Genomic DNA, 10,000 nt, shown 5'->3' on the forward strand with positions numbered 1-10,000 from the left:
GCGTCCTTGATATCAGGTCATACGAGGTCACCCCGCGGCCATTTTCCTGTCTTGTCAGAATCTCAGACACTTCCGGATAGAGACTGTTGAGGGACCTGTCAGAAGAAGAAAAAAAAAAAATAGATTAATGATACAGCTTTTTAACATGATTAGTGGTGCGGAATTTTAACATTATCAATGATACGGATTTTTTTTTTTTATAATTATCAAATAAGGATAATCAATTTTAGAAATGATTAAATAAATGTACGGTTTTTTTAAGGGTTACTAACTTTTAAAACTTTTAAAATGATTTATGATACGGAATTTAAACCAATGTTGGACTGTATTTTTTCTGTGACGTTGAGGAATATTTTTTTAAGTTGCTAAAGATAACTTATATCTCAATTCACATTTAATATAACACAGGAAATAATCAATTATTCAACATATCGGTATTTCAGAATACTTTTCTTTCTCGAAAACAATAAAGGAACCTACTCCACAACAAAAAAGTTAAATATTATCAGTAATTTTAAATACGAAAGCTTACTCATGGCCAATGGTGAGATACTGAGTCACTGTTTAGAAATGAAATCCGTAAATATACTGATAAGATTACTTTCAATGTAATTACAGATTACTTTAGAACTAAAAAGTATTATTAAAACTAATAAAACAAAAATACACGAGAACTTTTTACCACTGAATCTACGCGATATAATAAAATTAATAAATAACTTTTCCAATCGAAATTAAATATACAACCTAACTGATAAACAATTATTGCATTTGAACTTTCTAAAAATAATACTTTATAGCCGTAAATACGCACTAACTTTGTCAGAAGCGAATGAGATACACATGTAATATATCGTTATTTTCAATTATCGAAAAATATTTGGTCGTTTGAAGTTTTAGAATAGTTTTAAGGATGCCATCGAGTTTGAATTTGATGATGGTGATGGTGGTGATTATGGTGATGATGGTGATTATGGTGATGATTATGATGATGATTGATGATGATGATGATGATGATGATGATGATGATGATGATGATGATGATGGTGATGGTGATGGTGATGGTGATGGTGATGGTGATGGTGATGGTGATGGTGATGATGATGATGATGATGATGAGGACGATGACGATGACGATGACGATGACGATGACGATAACGATGACAATGACGATGACGATGACGACGACGATGACGATGACGATACATAATACCCAACTTTTAGCCTACTAAAAACACGAGGGATATTTTTTTTCCTTCCAAAAACTATTCCTTTATTCCTTGCTTTATCACCATGAATAATACAAGCTTTCAAGCATGAAAAATGGCCTGAGAAATTGCCGCGTTGCGCAAATATCCTAACATACGTTATGGAATTCTACATAGAGGTTGAGTTTTTTTTTTTTTTTTTTTTTTTTTTTTTTAGTTTAGTTCTTTATTTACCACCCTGGCTAACTGCACAGGCGTGGGCAAGCTGTGGTACATTTAATGCATGGTCATAACATTACATAGTGTTACATTTGAATTTTAGCCTATAACATTGCTATGAGTACTTATATCAGTTTAAGGAAAGGAACAATTGCACAGTCCTTTATCCACTCATCTGCCACGCCGGCATATAGCTTGGGCGTGGGAAAGCATTAATACATTTTATATTCGGTTATGTGATACTACATTCCAAATTTAGGATACAACATAAGTATATCTTCTAGGGCATCAGATGATATGAAGTAGTTACATAGTTCTCCGTACCTCATGCTAGGTGGCCTGAAAGGCTGTATCACATGGCACTCTGAGATATAATGTACAAGTGTTCGCTTATATTCTTCATTACACAGTTTACACTTAGTTTCTTCGACATTACAAACTGTACTGACCTGCCAATACAATCTATACCCAAGCCTGATTCTTACAGTCACAACATCACACTGTCTTGTTCTTGTTTTATATAAACCATAGATGAAGGAATCTTGCCTAAACCGGTCATAGTGCTTTATGCTACAGCTTTCAGGGCGCTGAGAATTAATCAACTCAGTCAAGTCCTCTCTGAAGGAGGCTTTAATGATGTAGAAAATCCTAGAAAGAGGTATCCCAAGATCTATGTCCACACTTTGTTTGTCACATGCTGACTTTGCTAGGCGATCAGCATGATCATGCCTAGGGATTCCAACATGCGATGGAATCCACACAAAACGTATATTATGGCCTCGTTCTTTTGCACGATACACGTTTATCCTGATGTCATTTGCAATATTTCCCGCACCTTTGTCTAGAGTGTTCAGAGCCTGGAGAGCACTCTGTGAATCGCAGAAAATGACCCCTGAGCCTTGTTTCAATAGAAATTCGGTGGCCATGAGTATTCCTGCCAACTCGGTTTGCATAGTGCTAGCCCAGTCATGAACCCTCCTACAATCCTGGTGCTGCAAAATATTGTTTTTATATACAACAAAAGCGCATCCTGCTCTGCACCCAGACTGCAAGGATCCGTCAGTGTAGCATTCATATACATTGGAAAGAGTGTCTAGATGCGCATTTATACTTGCAAGTGCATACTGTTTAAGTATAGCAGGGGGGGCACTGTCTTTTTTGGGGGCAGTCGTATAATATACACTTAGGTCCGACATTTTCCACGGTGGTACAGAACGTCCATGTAGGGTCTTAGTTATGGGAATGTTCAGCTGAGCTAAGTGTTTACACGTCACTTGTAACCATGAATTTGAGTATGAATCGGTGTTGTTATTCAAAGTTAGCTCTTCTATTCTGTGTTTTAGTTGTCTTTGGAACTCTGTACAATGGAGGGGTTCTCTAATTGATTTGACACTAAATGTGGTATTTATGTATAATATTCTTTCATAAACAGAAGGCAAATTAAGTTCTGTTCTCATATTCACAATCCTTGTTGTTCTAGGGGCACCAAGAATGATCCTCATGGCTTCATTTTGGACACTTTCTAGACTAGTCAACTCTGATTCCTTGAACAATACTAGGTGCAGCGCATGGTAATCTATGACCGACCTTATGTATGACAAGTAAAAGATTCTCGCAATATTGACATTAATACCATGGTCTTTGCCGACAAGTGTCTTAAGTGGCTTCAGTCGCTCCCACAGCCTTTTCTTCAGGTTTTTAATGAACTCTGAATCATTAACAATCACCCCAAGGTATTTGTATTGATGGCAGAGATCTAGCTCAACGTCATCTATATGAAACCTTGGCAGAGGGATTGTCTGTGGGTTAAGTGCCTTTGTTTTTTCAGATGAAATTATCAAGCCACACTCAGTAGCCCTTGCAGAAAGTATATCTAGAATCTCTTGCATTCTCTCCTCGGATGAGGATTTAATACAAATGTCATCGGCATAGCAAATAATGGAGTCATTGCCTGCAAGTGGTATATCGCCCAGTAATCTATGCATTAGGATATTAAATAGCATGGGACTAAGTACGCCTCCCTGAGGTGTGCCGAGTTCAAATACTTTTGTATGAGTACTTTTAATGCCCCTGAAGAGAACCTGAGCCGATCGATTCGACAGATACATTTGAATCCATGTTAACAGTTTTCCCTGAATACCAAAGCTAGCTAGTTGCTCAAGGATAATTTCCCTGTTTGCAATATCAAAAGCAGATTTAAGATCAAGAAATACGGTTTGCATGCCTGGGTTTGAGTTTGTTAAGTACTCTGCAAAACAGTGCTGACTGCTACGCCCTGGGAGAAATCCATACAGTCTGGAGGATAACTTAGCATTTATGCGATACATGAGCCTGTTCAGAATTATTCTCTCAAGTACTTTGCACAGACAGGAGGTCAAGGAAATGGGTCTGTATTTATCAGTATTGGGTTTGGGTATAGGAATGATTAAGCTTTTAGTCCAGGAGCTTGGGAGGATTCCTTGTGATAGGCTGAGTCTATACAGATGTAAAAGTGGGTTGCCTGGTACCTGAGCAATGTGACGAAGGACGCTGTAAGTAATGCCGTCCTCGCCAGGGGCGGTTGCCTTACCTTTCAGAAGGGCATTGCTTAGTTCCCACTCAGTTATTTCGACAAAGTCGGAGGGGTCAATAGCAGCACATGCTATTGCTATATTGAAATTTCTATCTATTTTCGACTTGTTGAGCTGATTTTTTATCCCTTGTGGAAGTGAGTGTACTTGAGAATTTCCTGCCCACTGCTCTAGCAGCATATTAGCCTGTTCCTGTGGACTGTGGAACTGCGGTGTTGTGAGGGCTTTACCTGTCAGTCTATTAATTTTTCTCCATACGTCAGCTATAGAAGTTTGACTATTGATACTTTGCAGAAATTGTTCCCAGTATTTACTACGAATCTGAGTTTTTAAATCTCTGGATTCCTTGGTGGCTTTCATAAACTGCAGAAGATTATCTGTCGTCTTATTATCTTTATAGCAATTAGCAAGCTCCTGAACCCGTATATATTCCTTAGCCAGAATTGGGTCATTGATCCACCTCGGTGCATGGGAGGTCTGGGGCCTCTTTTTCTTTGAGAGTTTTCTTGAACAGACCCAAGTGTCATAGTAGTCAGTGACAACTTTGATTAGATCCTGAGAAAATTTCTGAACAGATGTTACTTCATAGGTGTTATACCAGTCATAGACCCGTGCCTTGAAGTGATGCTCCAGGCCCGGTGGGATAATTATTCGGAGCCTAGGTGATCTAGTGGCTGAATTGGTGTCTACAGTATAATCTGTTCGTATTGCAAAGTGGTCACTAACTAACTCTCGCACCAGTGAAGTACAGACATTACCATGAACTAAATTTTTGCCAAATACATAGTCTAATCTGCCACCTCCCAAATGAGTCTCTGCTTCTGTGTCATATACTGTCAGTGATCTACTATTGATAAAATGTTTGAATTCTTCCCCATTACTATTACGTTGGTTGTCTCCAAAGTGTGGATGCCTTGCATTGAAGTCGTCCATACATAACGTGCTTTGGTTGTGAAAATTGGGGAGAGAACTAGCCAGAAATTTGGAGTATCTGGCATATACATTATACAGTGAAAAATAGCCAGTGGCAGTCTGAATTTTTAAATGATGAAATTGAACATCAGTGTTCTCGGATTTTTTAACTAACTTATGTGGCAGTGCTACCTTCACATATGTCAACAATCCAGTCATGGCTGTATTCACATATGAATAGTATCCCTGAATTGCAGGTGCTATTTTCATCTTAGCAGCAGCAGCAAAAGGTTCTTGCACGCAAATAACATCAGTATTATATTTACGGATATAAAACTCTAGGTCATTCAGCCTAGGCTTTATACTACGCATATTCCATGATATAAATTTGATTGTCCGTTTATCCATAAGTGAGTAGTGTTCTATTAGGCAATCTGTACCTCATGCTGTTATATCCTCTAGTATTACAAATTATAGATTCACATAAACATATAGCTTTATGATTGTGGATTTCATTACAGATGGTAGTCTTAAACATAAAAATACTTTTAACCATTTCAAACATTTGATCTTAGCTTTGTTCCACTTCTCAGCACAGTCCCTCCGGTTGCTGTGCTAGGTGCACCTGGGGGGCTGGTTGCGTCACTGGACCCGATGTCACAGGGATCCTGATATTGTTCGTGGCGGCTGTCAGCGCTGACACGCCCACTCTGGTTATCAGCACTGGCGGTCTGACATCGGTTCTCCTCGTTCGTTTGTTTAGCACTAATGGTAACACGAGTATCACGGCACTGACAATCACTTTTATTTTTTTCCATTTCATTAATTAAGTAAGTGTTTTGTTCTTTCAGAACTTTTATTTCCTTTAAAAGTTCAAGCACTTTTATGTCGCCTTGGTCAGCTGGCGTGACGTCACTTCTGTCACATGGTTGTGCGGGGGATTCCCCCGCCTGGCCTGCGGTCATCCCTGCCTGAGGGTGAGGGACGGCTGCCTCGGCTGGCTCCCGGGGAGGGAGGGGGGGCGTGGTCTTTAATTCAGAGAGTAAGGCAGCTTTGACGCCCGAGTCACCCTCTGTGAGGATCAACATAATCTTGTTCACCTTCTCCGCCAGTTGCGCAAACATTTCGCGTAGTTCGGCGACCTCTGCATCCCCACTCGCCGGCAGCCGCGGGAAATCTCTGCGGTTGGTGACGTCACACAGGGCACGGGCAGGCGCTTCCCCGGCACCCTGTCCGCTGGTTGGGTTGGGAGGGTCGCGCTGGTCACTCGCGGTCGGTGCTGGGACCACAGGGGGTGGGGGGGGAGGGGCCAGGGCAGGGAGGCCCTTGCACCCCCAGTGCCAGGCATTCACACCTGTCGTCCCACACCTGAAGCAGGATGGGACAAAAGCTGGTGCTTCTGCATTACTCTCTTCTGCTGCACTGCGAGGACACTCCTTGGCAGTATGTTGTTCTCCACATTCTGCGCAGCGCGCCTTGCCCTTGCAGTATTTAGCTACATGGCCACTTTCCATGCAGTTATAACAGATGACGGAGGATGCCCTCCACGGCCTCACGTGGCTGGCGGGTATGTACTTCCCAAAGAAGTGGTATGTACTGGGAGGGGGTTGCTCTCCTTTCCATATGATTCGTATACGGTTGAGTGGTTTCTTGTCTTTGTGCACTCGTATGGCCTTATGAACTCCTTCGAGTGCATACGCATGTTCAAGATCAAAATCCTTGTTGTAGTGGGTCACAAGGTATTCGTCATATTTCTCTTGCTTCTTGGGCTCATCACAAAGTTTGAAGATAATACCTCCAATTGATCCTTTAATAAGGTCGTCAACATATTTTCGCTGAGAGCGAGCGACGTACACATACGGCGAGGAGAGAGTGTCTCCTCGCACAAGGTCGAGGGGGGTACCCCCCTGGGCCCGAGAGTCGTTGCCGAGGTTCTGTAGCCATTTCAGTTTATCGTTTTTCGTGGTACTTTCAGGGAAAGCGAGGCGAAAATATTCACTTTTTGGTGCCAGTGGTCTCTTACCGGCATTGTTGAGCTTTTTTTTCTTAGTTTTCGACTTCACTAAAGTGAAGCCGTCACTTCCTTCCTGGGCATCAGGATCACCACCTTCAGCACCCGCCCGTTGTAAGGCAATGGATTCAGTGGGGCTATCCACTGAATTACAGACTGAAACTTCAGCCGCGTCACGGTTGAATTGTGGCGTGGAATTTGCGTAGAGTTTTACATAGCGAAGTTACATCGTATGAAAAAAAAAATGTACATGCTGTTTTTGTTAAGAACAGGACTTATTACTGTAGATCACCGGTAAGATCTGACATCAACACCTCTTCTATAATACAAAATTTAAGTTTAACTTTATTTCAAGTAAAATCTATAATTATAATGAGTTATAAAAGTGAAGATGATTCACAATATAACAAAGACATTTTAACCCTTGACTGCATTTTCTTATTCTACTACTTCTAATATCACTAAAACTACAATACTACTATTACAAATACTATCGTTACTATACAAATAAATATCATCACTACTACTACTTTTACTACTATAGCTACTACTGCTGCAATTACTAAAACAACAACAACTACTACTATAACTATAACTGCTATAACTAATACCACTACAACAACTACAACTACAACTATTACTACCACTACTACTACTTCTACAAATATTACAACCACTGCTTCTAATGCACCTACCAAACTACTACTACAATTTAAAAAAATACAGCTACTATTATTAGTACTATTACTCGGTCTTCAAATTTTGCTCAGGATCTTCATACAAAATTTGATACATCTATTTATCATTATCATTATTTTTTAATGTGTACTCCCGATGCCATTAGCAAACACGTGTACTTCTTTTTTTTTTTAGAAATGTGTGACGTACAAACTTTTTTTTTTCCCTTTGAGCATAAAAACATTTGTATTATGTAGTTGTATTTAAAGTTTCGTTCGCTTTTAATTTCAATGATTATGGTATTATTTACATTCCTTTTAGCTAGTTACGAATTGTAATAAACTTCACTACGAGCCATTTGATAACATGAAACCACCTATCAGTAACCACCTGTCATTTATCATCTAAAACTTTGTATCTAACCAACTACCCCTAACCACCTGTTACTATTACCTACCACTAATCAATTGTCACTTACCACCTACCACTAACTACCTGTCACTTATCACCTACCACTTCGTACCTAACACTTACCATCAACCATTTAGTACTTAACACTTGCCACCTACCACTAACAATCTATCACTTACCACCTACCATTTAGTACCTAAAACTTACCACTCTCCTCTACCTGTTACTTACCACCTACCACTTACACACATTATCTCCCACTTACCACCTACCGCTATACCACCTGTACTTTAGAGCTTTTAGACTGACACTAATAGTATCTTATATAAACGAACTGACAATCGTAAAGAAGGAACTATATAATGGTTGTTTAATCAATACATGCAAATCAAATAACAGGAGACACACAGCAAACATCTTGACAAATTGATAAAGCACGCAGGCTAACCTACTCTAGATGAGTACATTCTGATTATTTTTATATCTAAATACGAAACAGATGACGGTGATAATGAGTATAGTCACGATTAGGCTGCAAAATGGACGAGAGTATAAGTAAGGATAATAACCTTCGATAATTATTACGGCGAAAGAGAATATAAATAAACTTAATAACCTTAGATAATTATACAATGTAAAAAAAAAAAAAAAAAAAAAAATTAGGTATCCCCTCTGAATAAACCAAACGCACTTGTGTACCAAGCCTCGTTTTCACCAGTTCAGTAATTCAGATGTTTAATTCAGAGGCTCATGTGGGACACGTAACTGCGTCAATATCCTGATTTAGGCAGTAGCATTGCCTGACTCCTTTTCTCTTCGTTCTACATTGGGATTAAGAACAAATAAAAACGAACTTTGTTATGATGAATCGGTTCATACGCAATGTGTTCACTGTATTTGTGTATTCATGTATATCTGTATGAAAATACGTACATGAATACAAGTGCGTGTATATGTATATCATCATCATCACTGGGGAGCTAACGCCGACGGGGGCGCATAGCCGCATCCAACCTTTGTTTCCACCTACGAGGGTCACTCTTGGCGAGCCGCTAGGCAGGGGTTCGGCCCATCTCTAGCTCTTCACAACAGGTCTGCCTAAGCCACGACTTCGTAGGTCGTCACACAGGTCTCCCCCACTCAGTGTTATATACTGTGAGCCTTTACAGTTGTCTCGAACAGAGACAACCTGGTGAGTAGGATCATCTTGTGGGAAACGAGCCAGGTGGCCGTATAGCCTGAGTTGGCGATCGCGGATTGTGCAAGTAACAGGTCCTGTACCGGTCCCACGGTGTTGGTTGGACACATGGTCCCGCCAACTGTACACCATGATCCGGCGCAAGGACCTGTTACAAAAGGCATCAAGACGAGATTCCAAGGCACAAGAGAGCGGTTTCATTGCCGTATAGTAAAATCATCAGGGCCTTGAAGACACGTTGCTTGGTCCTTCTGTACAGGTATCGGCATCTCCAAATACTCTTGTCGAGAAAGTTCATGACTTCTGCCAATCGGTCTACTGACTTCCTGGTCTTTACATACCAAGGTATGTAATGTAAAACTCTCCGTGACCTCATTGTCCTCATCGCAAGCACGTACTGACTGAACAGGATATTTTAGCAGGCCTCTAAAGTCCTGGATCTTGGTCTTGGTCCAGGAGACCTCTAGCTCCAGGGGCTTCGCTTCATTACTAAATACATCTAGATCCATCACTAGGGTTTCCAGAGACTCAGATAGAATAGCAACATCGTCGGGAAAGTCAAGGTCGGTTACCTCGATAATGCCCAGAGTTGCTCCACAGTTACTTTGGACAGTAGCTATAACCAGTATCCAATCCATGTAAGTGTTGGTGCAAGAACACAGCCTTGCCTCACTCCTGAACTAACAGGGAAGAAGCTCGACAGGTCCCCGCCACACTTTACAGCACTTTCAGTACCAGTATACAGGCTTGTCATTAATCCAATAATCCTTTTGGAATTCCTCTTAGTCTCAGG

General features: G+C 40.5%; 1 protein-coding gene across 5 annotated transcripts in view; it reads right to left on the reverse strand.

Annotated features, from left to right (window-relative positions):
* Positions 1-10,000, reverse strand: part of LOC125040110 (transient receptor potential cation channel subfamily A member 1 homolog) — a 93,050-nt gene that overhangs the window by 43,710 nt on the left and 39,340 nt on the right. For all 5 annotated transcript variants that reach the window (XM_047634612.1, XM_047634613.1, XM_047634616.1 and 2 more), the window contains one exon: positions 1-95. This exon is cut by the window's left edge and continues 8 nt beyond it. In XM_047634612.1, coding sequence (XP_047490568.1) covers positions 1-95 — 95 coding nt within the window. The remainder of the gene's footprint in view (positions 96-10,000) is intronic.

Source organism: Penaeus chinensis, chromosome 28, assembly GCF_019202785.1.
Source record: "Penaeus chinensis breed Huanghai No. 1 chromosome 28, ASM1920278v2, whole genome shotgun sequence".
NCBI lineage: Eukaryota > Metazoa > Arthropoda > Malacostraca > Decapoda > Penaeidae > Penaeus > Penaeus chinensis.